Genomic DNA, 27,184 nt, shown 5'->3' on the forward strand with positions numbered 1-27,184 from the left:
ACCTAAACGCCTCATTGTTTGGAGACAGAAAATGCCCTTTTTAGGAATAAGCATCTGATGTGGATTGGTGAGGTGATGACAGGCATCTGTGAGGGAGAGTCCAACATGCATGCATCAACTGTTGAACAGCATCCAGATGACGACACACACAGGGCCCAAGATCTTTTTTATTAAGGTACAGAGAGATGGTGATTTCATGTGTAACTTTGCCCTTTGAAGGAGAGATTAATGACATCACAAAGGGTATCGTTTTACAGAGTTCCATTGTATGGCTTCCTAACCTTCGTGGATAAGACTATGCCTTTTTAAATTGATGCTTTTTGTAGCCAAAAGCCGCAGCCAACAACAATTGTATGTTTCTTAGTTACAGTTGTTAGGCTGTTATCCAGACAAAATAATGATATGAGAAAGGTGTCCTGGATATTATTTGAAACAAGCCACTGTCAACAAAGCTACATAAACATACTTTTCAATGTAGAAATTATGTTTTAGAAGGCGCTTCAGATAATATCCAACTGCATTTTAACTTGGAGCTAAATTTAGCTTTGGAGCAAGTAGTGTTTAGTAAACATATTGAGCATCTCAGAGAGAGCCATTCCACGGATGTAATCACATGATATCATATACAGTACCATATCACCATATCCTATGTCTGGGGTCAGGTCATTAACGGTATGTAGATATACTCTGCATGGATACAACCCGTCACCCTCCCATCCCTCCAGAGATCTCACCTTCCAGGGTATTTCTCCTCCCATCAGCCCCCACCACCACGTCAAAGTCAATATTAGCCACAGGGTGATCGGCAGGCCTGATCTCAGCTCTCCAGCCAGGCCCTGAAACACAGACAGAGGAGAGGAGGGAGAGCGGGAAGGGAGGAGAGGAGGGAGAGCACGAAGGGAGGAGAGGAGGGAGAGAAGGTCAGTACAGTTCACAGGGACACACACCTCAAACAAACACACTTATCAGTATACAAGCGGGTAGAGTTCAACCCAGATAGAGAGAATGAGAGGACGTGGGCTGGAGAAACAAACAAAACATTTACTTGGTTGCTCTTTCGGCCTGTTTTTTCCTGGGGAACAATATTTATGATGCCTATCAACACCAGTGGGGAAAAGGGTTTGCTAATCCTGACAGCTCTCAACCAAGAGGGTGACACAGAGGCCACACACATTGTGTCATTTAGCTCAGCAGACTATACCGTGCTGTAATTATATAAGATGTTGATTAATGTCAGTCTCACTTGTACTGTGTATTTGATACCAGAGCGCTAGCTAGCTACAGTATATAATTCAATATGTTACAGCGTTTTAGCACGTAGTGGATCAAATGTGGTGAATAATGTCAGCCACAGAGGCAGTGTGAGACCCCAGCAGCGTTGGGTTGGCTGTCGATCCGCTGTGTAATATCACCATGTCAAAAATGCATTCCATCCTGTCAAGGACACCAAGCACCCTGTGACAGCAAAAGTAGGGGGACCATTCTGTATCCAAATTTAGTAAAGACTCTTGTTTATATCCGTTGGTTGACGTCGCTGTCGAGGAGGCCACATGGGATAGCTAATGACCTCCAGTCCAGGAGTTCAATCAACAAAGCTCTGTAGGAGAGAGGGGGGTCAAGTGTAGAGGTATTTCAGATAGCCAGCCTTTCAGCTCGGCCTCACATCACCACACACCATTCACATCTTGAAGCAGCTAGTACTGTTAAAAGAACTTGGTCGACGGGGCACGGTTGTAATTACACTGGCTAATCAGCTCTTAATTCACTTCCACAGCCGTAATTTGGCTCTGCTGCTCCTTAAACAAAGCCACTAGGTCTGCTCTGCTCACTGATATTACTGTGTGCTCTGCTCAGCAGCAGCCATAAAATAACATTAGCATCTGGGGAGGTTGCTAACCATTAGCAGCTGAATAGGAATGGTGAAGCAATGATTATGACTTTTAAACATTTGATTTCCATGGCAATGCAATATCAAATAAAGGGCGATCAGAGCACTGCTGTAACAGTGCTGCTGTTTACTGCTGGTTGCCAAGGAGATTCACTGTTGAATGGGGGAGGCAGAACTACTCTAACAGGTACTAGTTATGGACTGCAGTAACTCCCTGTAGCTCAAGGTACAGTGATGTAAAGCAGCAGAATGCTATGGTGTGGGAGAGAATATACTGTGTTGGGATCCTCTGTGCAGCCACGTACAGATGTAGGATCTTAATTTGATCAACCTGTTGCAGGAGAACTTTCCTGCAATGCATGAAATGTTAAACTTGTATAAACTTGTATCAACTTGTAGAGGTTTTTCAAAAGGATTCTAAAGTTTGTAATTTCCACTTCGAAATTTCAGACTGAATTTTCCCTTAAGAAAAATGTATCAACCTTCATTAATTATAATCCACATAATAATTCCCACTTCCTGTTGCTGCAGGATTAGTTTCCTGCTGTAGCAAACTGGATCAAATTAAAATCCTACATCTGTAAAAGTCTTACTGACTGTTGCAAAGCTCATGTTAAGGTGCACTGTTGATGTTCTCCAAATGCATTGCATAAAGTCTGGTCCCAAATGCTGTAACCTAGCCCTTGCCTGAACCCTGAACTACATCCAAAAGACCTGGAAGGGTGAGCAGAAAGGAGCAGGGATGATGGATTGATGGGTACTAGGCCAATGTTGATGGATTTCAATGGACATGTAGCTACTGGAAGTGACGGCCTGTAAGTGGACTGTCACTCACCGTCATTCTCCTGGTTCTCTAGAGGTTCCAGCAGCTTGACAAACTCCACATTGACGTGGAACTCCACAGCTGCGAGCAGGGCGATCTTCAGCAGCATGAGCTGGAGCTGACGAATACCTGGCAAACAAAGACAAGAATCAGGGGGTCTAAGAACCATGCAAGAAACTCAGCTGGATTTTCTGGCTTATCTAATACAGTACCTAGTACATGCACACTGCACAGGCATCCATGCATTTACACATTATACACACACTTGACAGCTGTAGAAATATTTGCTTTTAACAGCAGCAGTAGGCAGCTCTATTTTGTATCTCTGTAGCTAAGAGCAGGTGGAAGGTTCACCTTCCATGGCTCACAACGTTGACATTATGCAACGGAAGGTATTGGCAGCATCAAGGCTACCAGACAAAAAATAGCTTTGGAGAGGAATAGGATACAATAGCATAATCATAAGCTAAGAACATGAATCCAACAATATCGTTAAGCAAAATATTACGTTGCAAAAGTAAGTACATGTCGGGCTATGGGAATTGGCTGTTATTAATAACAACTGTTATGGCTGTACGGGCGGAAAGGTTTCCTGGTGAGATGTTTACTCCACATGTAAAGGTGCTTACTGATGTGGTCTATGGCTCCAGCACAGAATTTGCCATAGAACTTCTTAGCCCCGAGGCCCTTGAGGTCGTGGATGGTGTAGGGCCAAAGGTGCAGCACGTTGTTCCTGGAGAAGGTGTCCCTCTTCTCAATCACCACCACCTTGGCCCCCAGCAGAGCCAGCTCGATTGCCGTCCGCAAGCCACATGGGCCTCCCCCGATGATAAGGCACTGCAGGGACAAGAATGACAGAGGGACACCATTATCTTTATGAGTGCAAATAAATAGGACTCAAAATTGTATTTCAGTCACATTTCTGTTACACAAAATGCAATACATGTCACGATGTCGGTTCCTCTCCTTGTTAGGGCAGCGCTCGGTGTCGCCGGTCTTCTAGCCATCATCGATCCACTTTTCATTTTCCTTTTGTTTTGTCTTCCCGCACACCTGGTCTCAATTCCCTCATTACATGTTGTGTATTTAACCCTTTGTTCCCCCCATGTCTTTGTGCGTAATTGTTTATTGTAAGTGCATGTGCACGTTTTCTCTGGTGCGCGACGGGTTTTGTACCCATTTGTTTGTTGTTCTGGTTTCCGGTGGTTTTATGAATAAAACTGCTCCGTTGATTACCCAGTTTACACACTCCTTTACAATACATGTGTACATCATAACCATATGCCTGCCAAAGAGATCATAAACTGTATACGTGCCTTATCACCATAATAAATAATACTTACTGAAAATAGAATCATTGTTTAAACACGTAGACATACTCCATAGCAGATGAAATATGAGGGGATGAGTTGATGAGTGTTTACTGTATATTGCCAAGTAAACAGACAGAGTTCTAGGGTGGATGTTTATGGTATGTTGTGTGTTACTCTGACCCAGGGCTGGGAGAGTATGTGTCATTACCTCAACAGTAGATCCTTATTACAGCCTAGTCATATCAAAGACATGATTCATGCATCTGCCTCACTCAAATATGCATGAAGTCAGTTCTTTTGGGTTAAAGGATCCTTCTGAGAATGTGTGGTGAGAACATGACTTCATCCAGCCTTCTAGAAAGGATGAGAAGGGACTTTTTTGGGGTGTTAGTTCTTCTGAGGAATCATCTCACTGTCCAACCACTCCTGAGTCAGACAGTAGCCCCTGCTGTGCCCAACGAGTTGGGCTGCTTCCTGTTTCCTTAACCTTATAACCAATCAGAGCCTCTCTCGACCAGGCTCAGCTAACTCAGCCCACTGTGAGCTTTTCATTTCAGATACCTTATTTCCTCCCCAGCCCAGTCAACCCACACACCTGACCTCTAAATCCCCAGCAGTATATTTGAACAGCGGGACTCACTTCCTGTCACCCTGTGTGTCTGCCTGAAGGGCCACAGGAACTCCCATGTGTCACTCCGATCAGTATTGTGACACGGTCGTGTTTCAGCCCCAGCCTCGGGGGCCTTATCATGTTTGTATACTGTAGCTCTGTGCTGAAAGGGGTATACTCTCTCTCTCTTTTTCTCTAGCTCTCTATCCTTCTCTCTCTCTCGTTCTCCCACTCGCTCTCCTTCACTTTCTCTCCCCCCTCTATTCCCGCCCCCTTCTCTCTCTCCCGCTCTGTCCCAGGGTGCTGTTTACAGAGCTAAACGTGGCAGCTGCCCAGATCACACCATAAATGGTACCGCTGCTCCCAGCAATAAAAATATGATTGGGCTTTAGTCATTCTGTTTTCTCATTCTGCGTGTGTGAGTCTGCTGCAGGGTGTCATCAGGAGGCGAAGGAGAACATAACATCAGCAGCCTAGGGGTAAGAGTATGAGGTATTCAATGCTCATCAGGTATACTAGTCAAACCCAGGTGTCTGGACAGGCCTGGCCCAGTTCTTTTCATCACGAGGGGGGATTAAAGTGAATGGGCTCTTTAACCATTGTCAGGAGAATAAGACAGTCACTGAGACGTGCCAGGTGTGTTAAGCATCACCGCCACAGAGGAAAAAAAAAAAAAAAATGTGGAACAATGCCTCATTCACAAACACAGAACAACATCAGCTCAGTTTATTCAGATGTGCCTAACCACACAATCCCACAATGTGGGGAATTATCAAACCTGATATGAGCTAGATAATCACTATCAAAGCACTACTTTTGTTTTAGTCTGTCTCTATGGTGCTATGAGAGATGAGCGGTTTGTTTTTCCTGTTTCTATGCAATGCTGTGTTATCGCAGATGGGAGGGCTTCCTGAGGGCCCACTGCAGTTCTGCTGAGTCAGACCACAGCTACATCCTGTCTGTCCTCCACCTGTGACCTCACCCCCTCACCAGGAGTGTGACATCACCCCACCTCACCTTTCACTTCTCTCCCGTTCATTACTTACTGCACCTGGAGCCCTATTAGCTGTCAATCAAATCAAAATCAAATTAAAGTTTATTGGCCATGTACACAGTTTATCATACTCAGATCATGCAGAATGTAGACTGGAGGCCAACTCAAACATGCTTATCAAAATGGAAAGTGGACATAATGTCAGGCAGTTGGTAATTATTTTCTCCTAGAATCCTGATCAATCTATAGAGCTCAAGACTATAGGATACTGCTGAACCAAGCATTATCCTCCATAACTGCACTGTTTTTGAATGAGTACAAATGACTTGTTACACTCTACGGAGAATAGTATGTCCTCTAAGGTCATAGGCATTAGCTGACTGGTGGTCTCCAGTGTGTTCATGCTGCCAGCCAGGTTAGATTGACAGGAACACCACCCAACACTGGGCTGAGTGGAGCTCCTTAACACACATGCTTATTCTGGCTTCACCGGAGTAAAACAAACTGACTGTGTGTTTGAGTGAGCGAGCGGAGCCTGTGCACCTGCAGACATGATGTGATGCCTCACTAGCTTGGCTCAGCGCACGGTGGTGGCTCACGCTGTTTTGGGACAAAACGTCAGACTCAAGGTACTCAATCAACTGAGAGAGACCACCGGGAGAGCCACAACATGAACTGGCAACCCTCGCAGACAGCCATCTGGGACTTCATGGGAATTAGAAGAGGAGAAAAGGTGCAATACTCCTGTCTGAGCATGAAATAGGCCTGAGAAACAGGCAATGAGGGCACAGTGTGTCTCTGAACTTTCAAATCATACCGTAGAAGGTTCCATACCGTGAATTATTTGCTCAGTGGAAGCACACTTTTCCACAGCATCAAACCATATAATTAAGGGATGTCAAGAGAGGATGCCAAGCATGGAAATGTTGATGACACACTGTTCAATGATGGGCCATCTAGGGTGAGATTTACGAGCATGGCATAGACAACATGTTATCAAGGAGAGCTAATCTACAACGAGGGGGGAAATACAGTAGGAAATCAAAAAAGCAGTTGTTCCGTCTTTAATGCTAACCCGCATTCAGTGGGTTGTGAAGTAAAGAGTTCGTGTCTTCACTGTAGTTTAGTCTAAAGGGAAGGAGACTGGGGAACTGAACAGTGCAATAAACAACAATACAATGAAAACGTTTCCATGTGCTTCATACATGAGGTATGTGCCAACATGATACAGGCATAAAAGTTCACAGAAGAAAAAGGAAATGAATTGTAGGACTTATGATTGAAGGCATTTCATGAATGCCCAAACCATTACAAACATATTACATAGCTCAAGGAGAATTACGTTTGCACAACGGAGACTACAAACTATCAGGCTATTTGCCATTTCATTTAATTAGGCTATTACTGCAATAATAGTATATGTCATAATGTGGAGTTAGATTGCCTAATAATTAGAGGGCTTACTTTGTAATTGTGATGTAGAAATTCAGAGAACACACAAACCAGATCCTTAATAGAAAACAGTGTCTGTATTTTGCTGAGGTATACTGGCGCTGAAGTGCAGGTCAGGAGCTCACCTTCAGGACATAGCCGGTACAAATAGTTTCCATAGAATCTGGCACTGGACAGCGGCACCGCCCTGGAAAACTAACCGTCTCTCTCACTGGGCCTCTTCCCACTTCAGCTCACTTCTCCAGACCTCTCGGATGAGACGAGCACAAAGCAACTCTGACACTATTAAAATAAGCTTGTCAGATCTCGGGCTCAAGAAGCCACTTCAATAGGCCTAAAGCACTTACATTTAACAGCATAATCAGTGAAAGAGACTAAGCCCAGTAACATGTGTCCTATGACCATTCTGTTCAGTGTATCTGCTTCGTATTTAAAAAACATTCATATGGGCCTTCATAGTGTTCCTCATTAAAAACGTATATAGAAGAAACCAACAGTACGTGTGTGTCATTAGCATTATAGGCAGCTGTATGCAGTAACAAACTGGGGATGACTTCATATCCTATACAGATTGTAGCTCCAGCAGGCATTTGGAGGCTGGGTGAGGAATGCTATCACGTTATTATTCCCTGTGAACCACCACCAAACCCTAACTCAACGGTTACGTCATCCACTCCTTGTGAAGAAAGTCAAGTCATTTATCAAGTTGTGGCAGATGGGCTGCAATTAATCACAACAGGAGAGCCATATACTGTACCACTATCTGTGGGAGATGTCAGTCAATCATTTTACGCCTTAAATCTCCTATTCTGTAAAGAGACTTCAAACAAAAGAAGTGAGGGTAAGTTGAATTCTGGCCGACGTTTTTTACAAGGTCGTTTCTCCTTCACAAAATACACTTCCATCCACACAGCCAGAGTAATGAAATACTTATGTGAGTCTCTCCTACTGTACTAACAGTATGGTTAATTACCCAGAACTCAGAGACTGTACTGTACATCTGTTTCATTACTTTGATCAATAAGGCCATTCTACGCTGTCCTGTGGCTTGTCAGACTGAGGAATCCTAGCTGAAACTATTTGGCATGGGACTAAAGACAATCAGTCACTTTAAATGAAAGGTTCAATAGAACTGGGATAGCACCTAATCATGGCATACTCTCAGATCAAGGGGGTATATGGTGTTCAAACCTGGTTTATAGTTGGTATCAGAGAGAACTAGTAAAACCTGGCTTATTTTGGATAACTTAAAACACACTTTAATAATATCTGGGCAGGGTTCCAACCCTTCAGGAGGGCCCATTAAAAAACACCACCCTCTCAGTAGAACTAAGAAAAATAATCACACTTGCTGAGTGATGCTGTCTGTGGCTGTGTGTTATGAAAGCATTTTGGTGACTGATTGAGGGTGCTGTGTAGCTTTGTAATGCACCATTCTGCCAAGCTGAAAGGGGCAAGGCTCTGTAGAGCTGTGGATGAGGAGGGATGAGGATAGTGCTGAAGAGAGTTACCGTAAAGGCGTTGGTATGCTTCCCAGCCGAAACAGTTCGGAAGAGTTTGTGCATATATTATGATGACATTTTGTGGCGTTTGTAAGTTTTGGACTTCAGTGAGGGTTTTTTCATCTGTTCGGGCACAGTTAGAGAAATACTGCATCTGCACCCAAACATCTAAGTTAGATGTAAAATTGCGTGTTTAAGATCTCCTCTGACAAAATGTCAACGTTATCTTAGATTAATTCTGACTATATTGAGGAAGTATACACTAGCTATGGGGTCTAAACCACACTGCACACTGCCCTAACCCATCTGGACAAGAGGTGAGAATGCTGTTCATCGACTACAGCTCAGCATTTAACACCATAGTACCCTCCAAACTCGTCATCAAGCTCGAGAACCTGGGTCTCGACCCCGCCCTGTGCAACTGGCTACTGGACTTCCTGACGGGCCGCCCCCAGGTGGTGAGGGTAGGTAACAACATCTCCACCCCGCTGATCCTCAACACTGGGGCCACACAAGGGTGCGTTCTGAGCCCTCTCCTGTACTCCCTGTTCACCCACGACTGCGTGGCCATGCACGCCTCCACCTCAATCATCAAGTTTGCGGACGACACTACAGTGGTAGGCTTGATTACCAACAACGATCAGACAGCCTACAGGGAGGAGGTGAGGGCCCTCGGAGTGTGGTGTCAGGAAAACAACCTCACACTCAACGTCAACAAAACAAAGGAGATGATTGTGGACTTCAGGAAACAGCAGAGGGAGCACCCCCCTATCCACATTGACGGGACAGTAGTGGAGAGGGTAGTAAGTTTTAAGTTCCTCGGCATACACATCACGGACAAACTGAATTGGTCCACCCACACAGACAGCGTTGTGAAGAAGGCGCAGCAGCGCCTCTTCAACCTCAGGAGGCTGAAGAAATTTGGCTTGTCACCAAAAGCACTCACAAACTTCTACAGATGCCCAATCGAGAGCATCCTGTCAGGCTGTATCACCGCCTGGTACGGCAACTGCTCCGCCCACAACCATAAGGCTCTCCAGAGGGTAGTGAGGTCTGCACAACGCATCACCAGGGGCAAACTACCTGCCCTCCAGGACACCTACACCACACGATGTCACAGGAAGGCCATAAAGATCATCAAGGACAACAACCACCCGAGCCACTGCCTGTTCACCCCGCTATCATCCAGAAGACGAGGTCAGTACAGGGGCATCAAAGCAGGGACCGAGAGACTGAAAAACAGCTTCTATCTCAAGGCCATCAGACTGTTAAACAGCCACCACTAACATTGAGTGGCTGCTTCCAACATACTGACTCAACTCCAGCCACTTTAATAATGGGAATTGATGGAAATTTATGTAAAAATGTATCACTAGCCACTTTAAACAATGCCACTTAATATAATGTTTACATACCCTACATTACTCATCTCATATGTATATGTATATACTGTACTCATTTAAACTGCTGTATCTTGCTGCATCTACTGCATCTTGCCATCTTTATGTAATACATGTATCACTAGCCACTTTAAACTATGCCACTTTATGCTGTACATAGCCCACCTATAATTTAGCCCTATCAACTACCTCTTTCCCAACTGTATTTAATTTATTTATTTATTTTGCTCCTTTGCACCCCATTATTTTTATTTCTACTTTGCACATTCTTCCATTGCAAAACTACCATTCCAGTGTTTTACTTGCTATATTGTATTTACCTTGCCACCAAGGCCTTTTTTGCCTTTACCTCCCTTCTCACCTCATTTGCTCACATTGTATATAGACTTGTTTATACTTTATTATTGACTGTATTGTTTGTTTTACTCCATGTGTAACTCTGTGTTGTTGTATCTGTCGAACTGCTTTGCTTTATCTTGGCCAGGTCGCAATTGTAAATGAGAACTTGTTCTCAACTTGCCTACCTGGTTAAATAAAGGTAAAATAAATAAATAAAAATGTTTATATACCCTACATTACTCATCTCATATGTATATACTGTACTCTATACCATCTACTGCATCTTGCCTATGCCGTTCTGTACCATCACTCATTCATATGTATCATTCATTATGTACTTATTCTTTATCCCTTTACACTGTGTATAAGGTAGTAGTTGTGGAATTGTTAGGTTAGATTACTCGTTGGTTATTACTGCATTGTCGGAACTAGAAGCACAAGCATTTCGCTACACTCACATTAACATCTGCTAACCATGTGAATGTGACAAATCAAATTTGATTTGATTTGAAAATGTACACTTGAAGTCGGAAGTTTACATACACTTAGGTTGGAGTCATTAAAACTCGTTTTTTAACCACTCCACAAATTTCTTGTTAACAAACTACAGTCTTTGTGCATGACACAAGTCATTTTTCCATCAATTGTTTACAGACAGATTAATTCACTTAAAATTCACTGTATCACAATTCCAGTGGGTCAGAAGTTTACATACACTATGTTGACTGTGCCATTAAACTTTGAAAAATTCCAGAAAATTATGTCATGGTTTAAGAAGCTTCTGATAGGGTAATTGACATAATTTGAGTCAATTGGAGGTGTACCTATGGGTGTATTTCAAGGCCTGGTTCATCGTTGGGAGCAGTTTCCAAACGCCCGAAGGTACTACGTTCATCTGTACAAACAATAGTACGCAAGTATAAACACCATTGGACCACGCAGCCGTCATACCGCTCAGGAAGGAGACGCGTTCATTCTCCAAGAGATGAATGTTCTTTGATGCGAAAGTCAAACCACTCAGGAAGCGTTCTGTCTCCTAGAGATGAACGTACTTTGGTGCGAAAAGTGCAAATCAATCCCAGAACAACAGCAAAGGAACTTGTGAAGATGCTGGAGGAAACAGGTACAAAAGTATCTATATCCACAATAAAACAAGTCCTATATCGACATAACCTGAAAGGCCGCTCAGCAAGGAAGAAGCCACTGCTCCAAAACCTCCATAAAAAAAGCCAGACAACAGTTTGCAGCTGCACATGGGGACAAAGATCGTACTTTTTGGAAAAATGTCCTCTGGTCTGATGAAGATGAAACAAAAATAGAACTGTTTGGCCATAATGACCATCATTATGTTTGGAGGAAAAAGGGGGAAGCTTGCAAGCTGAAGAACACCATCCCAACCGTGAAGCACGGGGGTGGCAGCATCATGTTGTGGGGGTGCTTTGCTGCAGGAGGGACTGGTGCACCTCACAAAATAGATGGCATCATGAGGAGGAAAATTATGTGTATATATTGAAGCAACATCTCAAGACATCAGTCAGGAAGTTAAAGCTTGGTCGCAAATAGGTCTTCCAAATGGACAATGAGCCCAAGCATACTTCCAAAGTTGTGGAAAAATGGCTTAAGGACAACAAAGTCAAGGTATTGGAGTGGCCATCACAAAGCCCTGACCTCAATCCCATAGAAAATTTGTGGGCAGAACTGAAAAAGCGTGTGCGAGCCAGGAGGCCTACAAACCTGACTCAGAAACACCAGCTCTGTCAGGAGGAATGGGCCAAAATTCACCCAACTTATTGTGGGAAGCTTGTGGAAGCTACCCAAAACGTTTGACCAAAGCTAAACAATTTAAAGGCAATGCTACCAAATTGAGTGTATGTAAACTTCTGACACACTGGGAATGTGATGAAAAAAATAAAAGCTGAAATAAATCATTCTCTCTACTATTATTCTGACATTTCACATTCTTAAAAAAAGTGGTGATCCTAACTGACCTAAGACAGGGAATTTTTATTAGGATTAAATGTCAGGAATTGTGAAAATCGGAGTTTAAATTTATTTGGTTAAGGTGTATGTAAACTTACAACTTCAACTGTACAAACAGTACCATTGCAGCTTTTTTCAAGTTTTTCAAGAGAAGGTATTTTAAGGGACTATGTGAGCACACTTGTTCGGTTCGCCTAGGTGAGTTTGGCTAGGCACCAACCGAACTGAAGCATGCTGCTGCTTTAAGTGTCTGTGTGTGTTTGATTGTGTGTGTGTGTGTGTGTGCGTGCGTGAGTGCGTACGTGCATGCATGTGCATTTGTGAACATGCGTGTGTAAATACTGAGATAAAATTTGAGTTGTGTCTGATCAGAAGAACACACCTTCTCAGCTGTTTATATGCGCCAGCTGCAGTAAAGGATAGTAGCTGATTTAATGTGTCCTGACAGATAGAGTTTAAAGTGATGACCATGACGTTGCCTAAGTCACTACTCTCCCTATAACAGAGCACTTCTCTACTAAGAATGGACAAACTGCCGATTGTCTAAAACCGATTATAGCCGGGAAAAAGTCAGAGAATCAGTCACACCTGTCACTATTGTGACTTGAATCCTGATTAATCATAAGTCCAATGGGTCAGACCAGTCATACAACTCACAGCTACACAAAGAGAAGTGAAATGCATAACATTCATAAATATTACTTCCACATGAATATATTGGGATCTTATTTCAAACTACTGTAGAGTGTGCACTGTGCAGTCAAGACAATGTTCACACTGATGGTCTTGTAGTTCTTTGTCTCTTTTATCTCCAAAGACTTCCATGCAACAGAGCTCCGTCTACAGTGTGCACATAACACCAGAGGAAAAACAACACCTCTGTATGATGCAAAGCAAGTGTCCTTCGAATGTCATGGTGAGTGGCTGTTAGCTTACCTTGGTGCCCACACAGGCTTGGCCCTTCTTATACTCCTTGTGGCAGGTTCTCTTGTCCAGCTTGGTCCAGAGGGCTTTGGCCCTCCAGGAGGTGAGCCTGGTCTTCAGACTACAGTAGAACGTCTCATGGTCCTGAGGGTCTAGATCCAGCAGCCTGCACAGGAGGTTGAAGGACTGCAGGGTGCCCTTACAGGTGGAGGCCTGGATGAAGTTCTCAAACAGCTTCCCTGCCTGGTCCTTCTCCTCCTCTGTCTCCCCCATCTTTCCCAGGAGGACTGCAGGGTGCTTGGCTGGTGCTGGCTTGCCTTTCCTCCTCTCTCGCTCTCCCCCAGCTGTCTCAGTGGCTACACCCACAGCCTGGCCCCCATGGTCATGCCCAATCTGAGGAGGTACAGAGAAAACATATTGAGTCGGATGTCATCGCACGGCCTTTAGAAGTGTAGAATCCTTAACAGATGGTTTTATGGAACATTGGGAGAAAAAAATTGAACAGTCAAGTTTTGGACAGGAAAAGGCACAATCCTCGCTAACCATTCTAAGTTTTATTATGTAAGTTTAAAAGGTTGATGTTTCGGCCTTCAATGGCCTTCTTCAGAATAATCACAAAGGGAATAGACAAGTTCATATAGTGCATGGGGAAGACAATTAGGGAAACAGTCAATTAACCAGCCTGCAACAATCACTGATTTTCTACAGAACTGGTTTCATTGTATGTGTGTATTTTACTTCAAATCACTGACTTATATTACCAGTGTAAGAATAGATGTGTTTGAGCTCTCAAAGAAAGCTTTTTAATTTTCTGACAAACTAATACAGCATGCCATACTAACTGATTGTTTCTAGATAGATCCTGGGATAATGATTGTCTTCCTTTCTGGTCAACAATGGACTGTGGAAAAGTGCACATTTCCAAAAGTCAATGCCAAAGTTCAAAATCTCAAAATAGAAACGTGTTTCAAAACATACAGTGTTCCCATTTCTAGGAACTAAATGAAATACAGGAGGTCATGCAGTAACACAGAGAATATCAACACAATAATGAATCATGGTTTCCATCAACAAAGTACAGTGCATTTCAATCTAATGACCAAATCTATGGATAAAAATACCAGACAGCTCAGTGAGGTCAGACAGTTCGGCCCATGCCTGTTCGCACATCACTGACTTGGCACTAGTGGACACAGACATACTGCTAAGCAGGGAGAAAAAAGTGCTTGTCTTGCGGCTGGAAACTGGACAGAGGTTAATTTCTTTCATCCGCAGAAGGGGGACACCTACCCCTGGATATACTACCTCGAGTTGTAGACTAGTCTCATAGGTCTACATTACATAGTAAATGTACATCTGGGACACTCAAATGAGTATGAGTGATATGCACTAATTAGCAACTTTGCAACTACTTACTACTTTTTAGGTACTTTGCAATTACTTAGCATTTTAGCTAACCCTAACCCTAACCTAACTCCTTACCTTAACCACTAAAAAAACGAATGTTAGCATTAGCCACCTAGCTAATGTTAGCCAAAACAAATGTGAATTTGTAACATATTAGAGGTTTTGCAAATGCGTAACATGTTGTACGTTTTGCAATTTCATAACATATTGTACAAAATGCAATACGTAACTTATCATACAAATTGTCATTCTTAACATATCATACAACTCCCACAAATGAATACATACCATATGAAACGTAACACATACTAAATGTAATGTCTCGAATTTAACTTACAGAATAATAAGAAATGCTCTGAGACCATGTTGAGAGTTGTGTTTGTTTGTTTTTTCGCTCCCCTATAGGATTTCAAAGCCATTGAATTCCCTATGATAATATTGATGTCTCGACAGGTCTGAAGGATAAAAGTGAAACAGAATATTAGTTTGAGGACAACCTCTCTGTATCATTGAGTGGCCAGGATGGTACTCAGGCCACACCTTAACTGAGAGAGACTGAAAACTCTTCATTAATTATGAACGAGGCTTACATATGCTTACTTTTACTTGTAGCATTACCCTCACACACCATATATTGAAAAATGAAACTGACACTAGAAAAATAACCCAATCCCCTCTTTCAAAAACCACTAATCAAACATTTGAAAAGCATGCCAGGGAATCCACACCAGAGCACAACATAAAAGCATAACATGGAAACCTCTCCTAAAAATATGGGAACTTTTTGGGTGGGGACCATGGCTTCGGTGAGGTTTGGGAATAGCAGTCCTTTGCTATTCAAATCATCCATGGAGAGGGTTGGGCTGTGCTGGACTTGGCCAGGGGAGAGGTGAGCCCAGCACAGCAGGTCCTGCTGCAGTGCAGTACCCCACTCTCCACCCCCACCCCAACTAACAGGGTCTGGGGGAGGTACACTATATATACAAACGTGTGTGGACACCGCTTCAAATGAGTGGATTCGGCTATTTCAGCCACACCCGTTGCTGACAGGTGTATAAAATTGAGCACACCGCCATGTAATCTCCATAGACAAACATTGGCAGTAGAATGACCTGTACTGAAGAGCTGAGTGACATTCAACCTGGCACCGTCATAGGATGCCACCTTTCCAACAAGTCAGTTCGTCAACTTTCTGCCCTGCTGGAGCTGCCCCGGTAAACTGTGAGTGGTGTTATTTTGAAGTGGAAACGTCTATGGGCAACAACAACTCAGCCGCGAAGTGGTAGGTCACACAAGCTCACAGAATGGGACCGCCAAGTGTTAAAGCGCGTAGCTTGACTAGTTCCAAACTGCCTCTGGAAGCAAAGTCAGCACAAGAATTGTTAGTCGGGAGCTTCATGAAATGGGTTTCCATGTCTGAGCAGCCACACACAAGCCTAAGATCACCATGCACAATGCCAAGCGTCGGCTGGAGTGGTGAATAGCTCACCACTCTGGAGCAGTGTAATCGCATTATCTAGAGTGATGAATCACGCTTCACCATCTGGCAGTCCGACGGACGAATCTAGGTTTGGGGGATGCCAGGAGAACTCTACCTGCCCGAATGCATAGTGCTAACGGTAAAGTTTGGTGGAGGAGGAATAATGGTCTGGGGCTGTTTTTTATGGTTCCGGCTAGACCCCTTAGTTCCAGTGAAGGAAAATCTTAACGCTACATCATACAATAACATTCTAGACAATTCTGTGCTTCCAACTTTGTGGCAACAGTTTGGGGAAGGACCTTTCTTGTTTCAGCATGACAATGCCCCCGTGCACAAAGCGAGGTCCATACAGAAATGTCGAGATCGGTGTGGAAGAGCTTTACTGGCCTGCACAACGTTCTGACCTAAACACTATCGAACACCATTGGGATGACTTGGAACGCCGACTGCGAGCCAGGCCTAATCGCCCAATATCAGTGCCCAACCTCACTAATGCTCTTGTGGCTGAATGGAAGCAAGTCCCCACAGCAATGTTCCAACATCTAGTGGAAAGCCTTCCCAGAAGAGTGGAGGCTGTTATAGCAGTAAAGGGTCATGTAGTGTAACTGCTCTGCTGACTACTGGAGTTGGTCCGAGTGACACCACCTCTCCTCTTCCACTGTGCAGCAGCTGTTGAGAGATCGATATGCCATCTGTCCATTAAGAAAAGTGTTATTATGTCACTGACACATTTTTATTTGATCTTTATTTAACTAGGCAAGTCAGTTAAGAACAAATTCTTATTTTCAATGACGGCCTAGGAACGGTGGGCTAACTGCCTGTTCAGGGGCAGAACAACAGATTTGAACCAAGTCTTGGTTCTCAGACAGCTTTCAGTGAAGCATTTTGGGAAACAACTCTAAATAGGCATACTTAAAGGAAAAATCTTTAGGTATTAGTCCACTGTTGATACAGTCTCAAAATGTTTTGCATGTCAGCAGTTGAGTTTTCAAGATATAGGATTTTCAAGAAGCAAAGTGTCACTCGTGATGATGCATTTTGGGACTGTATTACCGTGGGCTAATTCAAAAAAAGAACAAAATACAATTTGAAATGATTTTCCCTGGAACATGAGCACTATTCGTGGTCACTGGAAACATGCCAGTTCTCATACAAACAAAATCATTCTATCTTACAGAATCTGTTTGGCCCTAACTAGCTGTATATTTTGCATCCTGTTCGCTGTTGTTGTTTCTTTGCCTTACAGTCATTCATCCTGGATAATGGGATGCCAGCTCGTATTGAGGACAATGTGGGAGGGGTGTCAACTTCTCTCCCCAGGCTGATACACACACACCATAGTGACCCCCGGCTCCTGTCCTAGTGTCAGACACAAAACCCTACAGGCCTCGCTCTGGAGACAGCCAAGCCCCAGACTGCATTCCAACGCTGCATGCCTCACATAGCACTGAACTGCTCTATCAACAAGGAAGACAACGCTCTAGAGTTCCTCTGTGGAGATGGTAGAATCTTCCAGCAGGACAACCATCTCAGCATCACTCCACCAATCAGGCCTGTATGGTAGAGTGGCCAGGCGGAAGCCGCTTCTCAGTAAAAGGCACATGACAGCCCGCTTGGAGTTTGCCAAAAGGCACCTAAACACTCTCAGACCATGAGAAACAAGATTCTCTGGTCTGATGAAACCAAGATTGAACTCTTTGGCCTGAATGCCAAGCATCACATCTGGAGGAATCCTAGCACCATCCCTACGGTGATGCATGGTGGTGGCAGAATCATGCTGTGGGGATGTTTTTCAGTGGCAGTGACTGGTAGACTAGTCAGGATCGAGGCAAAGATGAACAATCCATTGTACAGAGAGATCCTTGATGAAAACCTGCTCTAGAGCGCTCAGGACCTCAGACTGGGGTGAAGGTTCACCTTCCAACAGGACAACGACCCTAAGCACACAGCCAAGACAACACAGGAGTGGCTTCGGGACAAGTCAAGTCTCTGAATGTCCTTGAGTGGCCCAGCCAGAGCACGGACTTGAACCCGATCGAACATCTCTGGAGAGACCTGAAAATAGCTGTGCAGCAACACTCCCCATCCAACCTGACAGAGCTTGAGAGTATCTGCAGAGATGAATGGGAGAAACTCCCCAAATAAAGGTGTGCCAAGCTTGTAGCGTCATACCCAAGAAGACTCAATGCTGTAATCGCTGCCAAAGGTGCTTCAACAAAGTACTGAGTAAAGGGTCTGAATACTTAAGTAAACGTGATATTTAAGTTTTTTATTTGAAAGAAATTAGCAAACCTTTCAACCTGTTTTTGCTTTGTCATTATGGGGTATTGTGTGTATATCGATGAGGGAAATCAATCATTTAATACATTTTAGAATAAGGCTGTAACGTAACAAAATGTGGAAAAAGTCAAGTGGTCTGAATACTTTTCCAAAGGCACTGTATGGTCAGCTAGAAGAGCTGATGCTACATTGTCCCAGATGGAATCCCATGACCTCACCCATGATCTCCATCTGACAGCATGGAAAGGCAATCAGCAGGCAGACAGCACCAACCCACAGAGCACCCGTAAAAAACACACATTTAAAAAAAAAGAGAGAGAGAGAGAGAGAGAGAGAGAGAGAGAGAGAGAGAGAGACAGAGAGAGAGAGAGAGAGAGAGAGAGAGACAGAGACAGAGACAGAGACAGAGACAGTGACAGAGACAGAGACAGAGACAGAGACCGAGACAGAGACCGAGACAAAGAGCAGACCGCGGCTGGGATCAATGGCCATTCCAAGCTGTTTTTATGAGAGCCTGAACGTTCAATTTCACCATACTCTTCAATCATACCTGTTTTTTAAATCATATCTGCTCATCTATGACTTGGCTAATGACTAATCCATTTGCAAACACTGGCTATTCATTTTATGCCTGTTATATCAAACAAACCATCCCATCACTGATGCTTTCACAGTACACCACAGGCGTCTCAGTTACCTGTTATTGTATTAGATAATAGTTCTCATAACTTTGTTATTCAAAGACACTTGACTCATGACTCTGACAGAGTATACTCTACAGAGAAACTGAGGCAGAGCTATAGTATATAGTATATAGTATATCTCCTGAAGGTTATTCTGAGCTCAGGTAATCCAGTGCATTTTTCAGAGGGATGAGTGTACATGCTATCAGTTTCCAGAGGAGGAATTCCAGAGATGTTAAGTATGTACCTGTTACAGCTGGCCTGCCAAGGCAGAACAGCTAAAAGGGGGCTAGCCAGAGACACACACTCCCTCAAACACACACATACCTGTACACGCATTATACTGTAAATAATCGGCACATTTTCTTTGAGAACAAAATAATTATTTAACCACTAGCTGTTTAACCAATGTTCTGTAATGTTTCATTTATTCAATTTGAGTTATAACCGACACTCTCATTAGCATAGTTGCTCATGCGTTTCATTTCCATACCACATGAGCCATCAGCTGTGACTTAAATTCCCCCTCAGTTACACATGCAGCTCCATGCAATGAGACTGGTAGTGGAGCACCTTTAATGAGAAGGAACCCGCCACCTTAACACCTCAGATACCTTTATAACAACACCAGTGTCAGGTTGTATTAAGACTTGGTCTAATCACAACCAACCAGGCAATACACGGTCTAAGGCAGGAAATACTGGCCAATAACTTAATAAGTGTGCCCATTACTACATCAGCCAAGGTCATAGAAACTGAGCGATATAGTACATACTGCTAGACCAGTAAAACACAAAACAATGACGTGATGTCCATCGTTATTGCTTCACACAGCCTTTAGCTATCAAAAAAACAATGGGAAGCTGACGACTCAAAGGAAAACAATGGGAGGGCTAGGAATGACACGTAATGCAGTTAATTACCGAGAGAACTGAAGGAAACCAGGAAGTAAGCCCTCAACCCCTGATAAGCAGACATTACGCCTCAGAGCTGGACAACAATCTAAGAAAACCATATGTTCCAGCATCCCGCCAACAACTTTGCCCCTCTCCAGCCCTCATAACTCGCTTGTACTATCTCAACTCTGAGAAATCTGGCTGCTTCTTCAGGCAGCGGTGCCAAAACAAAGGAGAGCGTCTTGGACACGGTTAAAAACACTGCGTTATCTGGCCGGTCCCAGTGAATGTCATTCATCTAGAGAGGAGAAAATAATGAATTTACACAGAAGCAGGCGCTGGAGAGGTGAAGCAGCTGTCTGCCGTCTGGAGGCCTGTCTGACCCACGCAGTGTGTGCTAACCACATGTCCTCTTGGACTTGGAGAAAGATTTATCTGGACAAACTTCAGACACACCAAGCACACAAATAATGTCTGTCCAGCTATTTGAAGTTTGACATACAGTATGTAATCCACTTGGCACACAATAGTTTGACCTTATCCAGTGCCACATTCCTTTCTTCATTTCACACAAATAAATGAGCAAATAGCTGACAAATGCAGTGAACTCTCGCCATGTAAAAAGATTGCACATAAAGAATGCTCTGATGTTCTTAAATCAACATTGGAAAATCTTGGAAACACTGATGACATATTCAATGCAATTATTACACCAATATACCATACAGTAACATGAGATCCTCACAATGTGATTGAGATCAAGATTCTTACGGTGAGAAGTGACTGCACACTGAAGGCAGAATTTTTGGTAACTGACATTCCCCCAGACAGTCAGACAGACAGTCAGTCAGCAGAGGCAATTGGATCCAGAGATCCTGTTCCATGTCTCAGAATGGCACCGAGGGGTTTATAGGACAGTGTATGACCACAGGGAAGGAATAGAGGAGCCGGTAAGGCAGCTTTCAGGGAAGTCATGCTCAGAATAGACAGGTGTCATGTTCCAGAGGAAAACAGCACATGTCCTGGAGGATAGCCTGACATCTGTATAAGACCACTCTACAAACATAAATACACTGTGTTGCTGACCACAAAGAGAACAGCTCCATCAGACCTGAAGGATCTGTGCCACTCTTCAGAAAAAAGGACTGCTGGACTCTGTCCATGACATTTGGTGACCATTTATTGTGATCATAGACACAATGATGGAGTGCTTAGGGGTTGTTGCTCTGTAAACACAATTCTACTTTAATCCTTACAGTAATTTCAGGGTAAAGAAAGTCATGACATGCCTCCAGCCAGTGGTGTAAACTACTTCAGTAGTTTTTAGGGGTATCTGTACTTTACTTTACTATTTATATTTGACAACTTTTACTTTTACTTCACTACATTCCTAAAGAAAACAACGTACTTTTTACTCCCATACATTTTATCTGACACCCAAAGGTTCTCATTGCATTTTCAATGCTAAGCAAGACAGGAAATTGGTCCAATTCATGCATTTATCAAGAGAACATCCCCGGTCATGTCTATTGCCTCTGATCTGGCACTCACTAAACACACATGCTTTCTTTGTAAATTGTGTCTGAGTGTTGGAGTATGCCCCTGTCTAAAAAACAAGAAAATAGTGCAGCCTGGTTTGCTTTATGTAAGGAATTTAAAATGATTTATGCTTTTACTTTTGCTACTTAAGTATATTTGAGCAATTACATTTACTTTTGATACTTAAGTATATTTAAAACCAAATACTTGTAGACTTTTACTCAAGTACTATTTTACAGGGTGACTTTCACTTTAACTTGAGTCATTTTCTATTAAGGTATGTTTACTTTTGTGACAAAGCTCTGGTGTGTTGTTGGGTCATCGGATATGTGAGTGTGTCTGTTTTCCTGTCCAGATCAAAGGGATGGAGAGCTGCCACTGTGAAATTGCCTTTGCTGGAGGTTAAAGCACAAGGCCTGACTCAATCTGTCACACCCTGATCTGTTTCACCTGTTCCTGTTATTGTCTCCACCCCCTCCAGGTGTCGCTTATTTTCCCCAGTGTATTTATCCCTGTATTTCCTGTCTCTCTGTGCCAGTTTGTCTTGTATGTTTCCAAGCCATCCAGCGGTTTTCCCGTTCTCCTGCTTTTTGCATTCTCCCTTCTATAGTCCTCCCAGTTTTGACTTTGTACCTACCTGACCACAAGCCTGTCTGCCACTTTGTACCTCCTGGACTCTGTTCTGGTTTTGACCTTTTTGCCTGTCCACGACCATTCTCTTGCCTCCCCTTTTGGATTAATAAACATTGTAAGATTCCAACCATCTGCCTCCTGTGTCTGCATTAGGGTCTCGCCTTGTGCCTTTCACACAAACTCCTTTTAAGTTCCCTTAATGACCGATGTCTGAGCTTGTACAAGCCAGGGGGAACTTGTTAATGTAGTCTAGGTGGAGATTTATATCCTGCTGATGACTGAGGTGGTGGTTTAAGCTGGTAGAGTGGGATCCTACTGAAAGGATCAACCAATTTAAACCATGCATAAATCCTGCAAGTGATTTGGTTTCTGAGCCTCAACCTCCCACGTCCTTTTTCTGTGCTGGAGCTGTTGCCTGGAATCATGTGCTCACTTCCACAGTGTGGCTCTAGGAAGGAAGTAATGCAAAGAGGAAGAAGAAAGTTCACACAGTTCTGCTCTGGGATATTGTGAATAAGCCTACAGACAGACCAGTCAGGCTGGAATACGCTGCTCATTTGGAATGCTGTCTGCTGACTGACAGAGACAAAAGTATTGTTGACTTCAGCTTATTTGTCTTCTTTACTGTAGTGTGCCCTGATAGAGTGACATAGCTCTGAATCCAAAGGCTTGGTTCATTTAAAACGAGTTATACTAGTTAAACCAGTTATACAATTACATTCACCTATTTTTTTCAATCTAATACATGTGATTATTCATTCACAACTAGGATCTTGCTGGGCCCAGCGCAGGCAGTGGGCTCCCCTGGTCTTCTGGTGCCAGTGATGTGGGAAAGGAGACTTAGCAGAGACAGCTCAGAGGTGAGTACAGTGGAGGTAGGAAGAAAACAGAGTCACACAGTTGTACGATCTTAATTTGAGCCAGTTTGTTACAGCAGGGAAAGTATCCTGTAGCAACAGGAAATGTGAATTATTATGTGGATGGGGGCTGGTGTGGCTAATGGTGTGGCTAAAATGCCAGGGCTGAATTTTTGTCCCAGTCCGCCCCTGAAGCCTCGACACAACCACTAATTACAAACTTAGAAGATGAAACTGGCTGCTGGCAGCATTTGCATCCAAGTCAATTTTGACTAAATTACAACAACAGGTTCATGCTGAGTTTGGGAAACTCCCTTAAGGGGGCAAATTCAGATATTTTGGCAACATGTGGGTATTTTCATGCAGACACATTAAAACGTATTAAATCAGCGTGGATTTGATCTTTACCCACCCACCCCCTCCATTAGACTAACTGTGACATCTAGAGAGAGACCATCAACCTTCAGCATCTTTACATCTCTACATTCACTCCTGATATACAGTGGGGCAAAAAAGTATTTAGTCAGCCACCAATTGTGGAAGTTCTCCCACTTAAAAAGATGAGAGAGGCCTCGTAGTGGAGTTTGGAGTGTGACTGTTTGAGGTTGTGGACTTTATACTGATAACAAGTTCAAACAGGTGCCATTAATACAGGTAACGAGTGGAGGACAGAGGAGCCTCTTAAAGAAGAAGTTACAGGTCTGTGAGAGCCAATAATCTTGCTTGTTTGTAGGTGACCAAATACTTATTTTCCACCATAATTTGCAAATAAATTCATTAAAAATCCTACAATGTGATTTTCTGGATTTGTTTTCTCATTTTGTCTGTCATAGTTGAAGTGTACCTATGATGAAAATTACAGGCCTCTCTCATCTTTTTAAGTGGGAGAACTTGCACAATTGGTGGCTGACTAAATACTTTTTTGCCAAACTGTAAAACCTTGTGATCTTTCTAGAAATCTGCTTTTGGGGAGAGCAAGTCAAACCTGCTGATGTATTGTTATTCCAGATAGCATAGGTATGGTGATGAAACAGGAGAAGAAAAATGAAGGAAGTGCACCGCTACAGATAAACTTTTGATTTGTTAATGTCTGTTGTATACACTGCGCAAAAACATTGGCACTGAAGTAATCACATTTGTTTATGTTGTATAGTCTTGGGAAAAGGTTCCATATCAAACCAAAAAGGGTTCTATCGCTTGCTTCTTATATGGAACACCTAAAAGTTATGTACAGTAGACCAAATAAAAAAAAAATTCTAAGAGTATACTCCCATGGCTAACAGCAAGTGTATAAATCTTACTGAACAATATTATTTGTACTGTTCCTTAACTTCAGTTGCTTTATAGCACAAAAAATACTAACAAGATTGAACATTCCTGAGGAAATTCCAGCAAGAAAGGAGGAAACTTGTGTTTTTTGTTTGAGCATGCAATATTTATCGAATCCAGGGAGAACAGAGTACTTAAATCACACATGGACAACCAATACCTGAGACAGATTCAGAGATAGACATGTAGTGTATTGAGATGTTGACACATACTTTATCAGTAAGGTAGTAAGGTGAATCACAGAGTAATAAAGCAGGACTTTAAGTCTCACAGCACTGTGAGGAAGAGCGTGCCATGTTTTCAACCGGCACAGGATGCACAGGAAATTATTGCTCATTCAAGAGGGGGTGGAAAATTACATGACTGTGTGATTGCTGCTGCCTTCTCAAAATGTCCTTACAGAATCACAGCTGCTCTCTCATGGCCAGATACTCACAGTGGCCTGTTTTCGAGAGTGACTTTGAGACAAACGTGTCAGACAGAAACCCCCACATACTGTAGGTACACTTTCAAGAGTACCAAAATGAAAATTGACAATTCAATTCAGATTTCAGTCATCCAAAAATGTGTGCTTATAACAGATTATATACTGTATCTAAATACCTTACAGATGTCTCTGAAACGGATCATGTGACCATGTGTGCTGTAACTAACGTGTCTCACCTGGGACAAAGAAAAATACAGCCTACTGTACAGTATTATTTAAAGTCAGAAGTTCAAACTCAAAATCAAACACATTAGTGAGTAAGCTTAGAACTTCCCATAATTATTATGAAAGGGGAACATGAATTCATCTGACAGAAACAGCAGCGCTAAAGCAGACAGACAGTGTCACAATACCTCTCCCAGTGTCACAATACCTCTCCCACTCCCCAACGACACGCAAAGGGCCGTAAAGTTGTGGAACTCTGTATTTCACTACTAACAGCTGCAGGAGGAGAAAATTCACACTGGCTTGTGCAGACAGTAATATCTGTTGATATAAATACAACATAATTGCGCCTTTACAATACTATACTATGATTAAGAAAACAATCAAATAATAATATAGTTTTCCTGAGGTAAAAGGGTGATGAACCCTCAAAGAATGACTGTTTAATCATTGTCTTTCTCTTAATGTAACTCAATGTAAAGAAAATACCATGCCATGGTAGTAGCCTATACCATTGTAAAACTCAGCCAGAAACATCAAGTATAAAGGCTTTTAAACCTGGATTATGGTGGAGACACATACATCATTATTATAATGGTTGAACACGCAGAGCTATCTTATCAGAGTATGGAGACAAACCAGATGTTTTATTATCCAGTTCAGACATACAGGCTCATACTGTAGGTACAGGGATCTGGATCTAATCCTATCAGAATGTATCTATTTGAATACTAAAGCAAAGAACATGTACACATCCCACAGTAGAGAAACACAATTAATTCCTAAAATAAGATTCGATTTTACAACCTTGAATGAACTATGTCACAGTGTTCAGACTCAGCTGTCATGTTGCTCAATTGCCTAGACATCTGCCCAGCGGTCACTGATTTGTGAAACATGCGTAATTGGAAGTGTGATTTACCTTAGTTTACAGAGGAGAAAAAATAAGTCAACTGGTCCAGTCTTCGCAGTTGATTGAAGAGGGATATTCAAAAACGCAATGACCGGTCAGAGAAAATGTATCTAATCGAATTTGCGCTGGCTAAATGTGTCGGTGTGTCTCTTCCACTCACTCATTCTGAACTACTACTGGGCTAAATTATTGTCTCACTCGGTCTCACCACCACTGTACCTTCCGTTTATTGCACGAGGGAGGTGCAGGATATTACAAGACCCAATGGTAACTGCTGATACACTGCGCTCGAAATTTAAATTTTAAAGGCTTCATTACAACTGTAGACACAAATACTTTTCATGTAGCCACAGTGCAAAAAATGACAGCATAGATAGTAGTATACTCTGATTATTTTATGGAGAATAAAGCTGGATTTAAGTTTAATGGGTATTTAGCTAATTAAGCAACAAATAAATTAACCAAGTGGAATATCGGCATATAGCCTAAATCATTATGTATATCATTGTAATAATTCAAATACATTTTGAGGCACAAGTTGGACTCAGCAAGTGATTGAGGCACGTGCACAGGCTCTAGCACAAACATATCTTCAGCTGTTCAGTGTCCAGAATAATGTTTCAAGAACAAACAAACAAAACAAAGAACTTGCGTCAAATTACGCTAAATTAATTGATCCATAATAGGCTACATTTGGCATTTACGCAGTGAGTAAACATGGACTGCTTTAAAGTATTGACTGTTTTTTCCATTACATAAAACGACGCGTTCGGATGATGGCGTTGACATGGTCAGTTATTCACCGTGACACCTCTCTGCTCCAATGTCTTCACAAGGCTCTCCATACCAAGGAGTGAACTCTCTAAAAAACCTTGTCTCAGACTAGACGTAACATAGTAAAGATAAATCCGGGGCACTCACATTAGTATAATATGTTATGTTTGGTATGGTTACATAAGATGGTTACTTAGTCGAGTGGTTTCTCGGGGTGGTGGGTGGGTGTTTACCCATACGTCTAGCAATTATAGTTTTATAGCCATAAACCTATAAACTAGGCTACTCCACAGTGGTTTAGACTAGGCTACTGAAAATATATTCCATGCAAATGAGGCCATCTAGTGGTAAATGGGCGAAAACATGCGCCAGAGCCACATCCACGTTTACGCACAGTCACAGCAGACTATATTACTGTGTAGCCTAACTATCACAACTTTAATACATTGTAACTAGGTCTACTAATTGTGAAATATAATAACAAGTGAATTATAAACTTATAATTGAAGAGTAACA

At 42.7% G+C, this 27,184-nt stretch overlaps 1 protein-coding gene across 19 annotated transcripts in view; it reads right to left on the reverse strand.

Annotated features, from left to right (window-relative positions):
- The window catches only part of LOC110506499 (F-actin-monooxygenase mical2b), a 45,238-nt gene extending 19,075 nt beyond the window's left edge, over positions 1-26,163 (reverse strand). For 13 of the 19 annotated variants that reach the window (XR_016492257.1, XR_016492256.1, XR_016492255.1 and 10 more), the window contains exons 1-5: positions 25,904-26,163; positions 13,238-13,618; positions 3,341-3,548; positions 2,724-2,840; positions 735-836 (exon numbers count right to left, since the gene is read on the reverse strand). Coding sequence is in view for 4 of the 19 variants with exons in the window: in XM_021586151.3 (XP_021441826.2) it covers positions 735-836; positions 2,724-2,840; positions 3,341-3,548; positions 13,238-13,498 (688 nt within the window). In the remaining 15 variants the exon portion in view is untranslated. The remainder of the gene's footprint in view (positions 1-734; positions 837-2,723; positions 2,841-3,340; positions 3,549-13,237; positions 13,619-25,903) is intronic. The other 6 variants (XR_016492259.1, XR_016492258.1, XR_016492260.1 and 3 more) reach the window with 2 other exon arrangements.
- Positions 26,164-27,184: the final 1,021 nt, after the last annotated feature.

This window comes from Oncorhynchus mykiss, chromosome 26, assembly GCF_057628025.1.
Source record: "Oncorhynchus mykiss isolate SJ-2025 chromosome 26, ASM5762802v1, whole genome shotgun sequence".
NCBI lineage: Eukaryota > Metazoa > Chordata > Actinopteri > Salmoniformes > Salmonidae > Oncorhynchus > Oncorhynchus mykiss.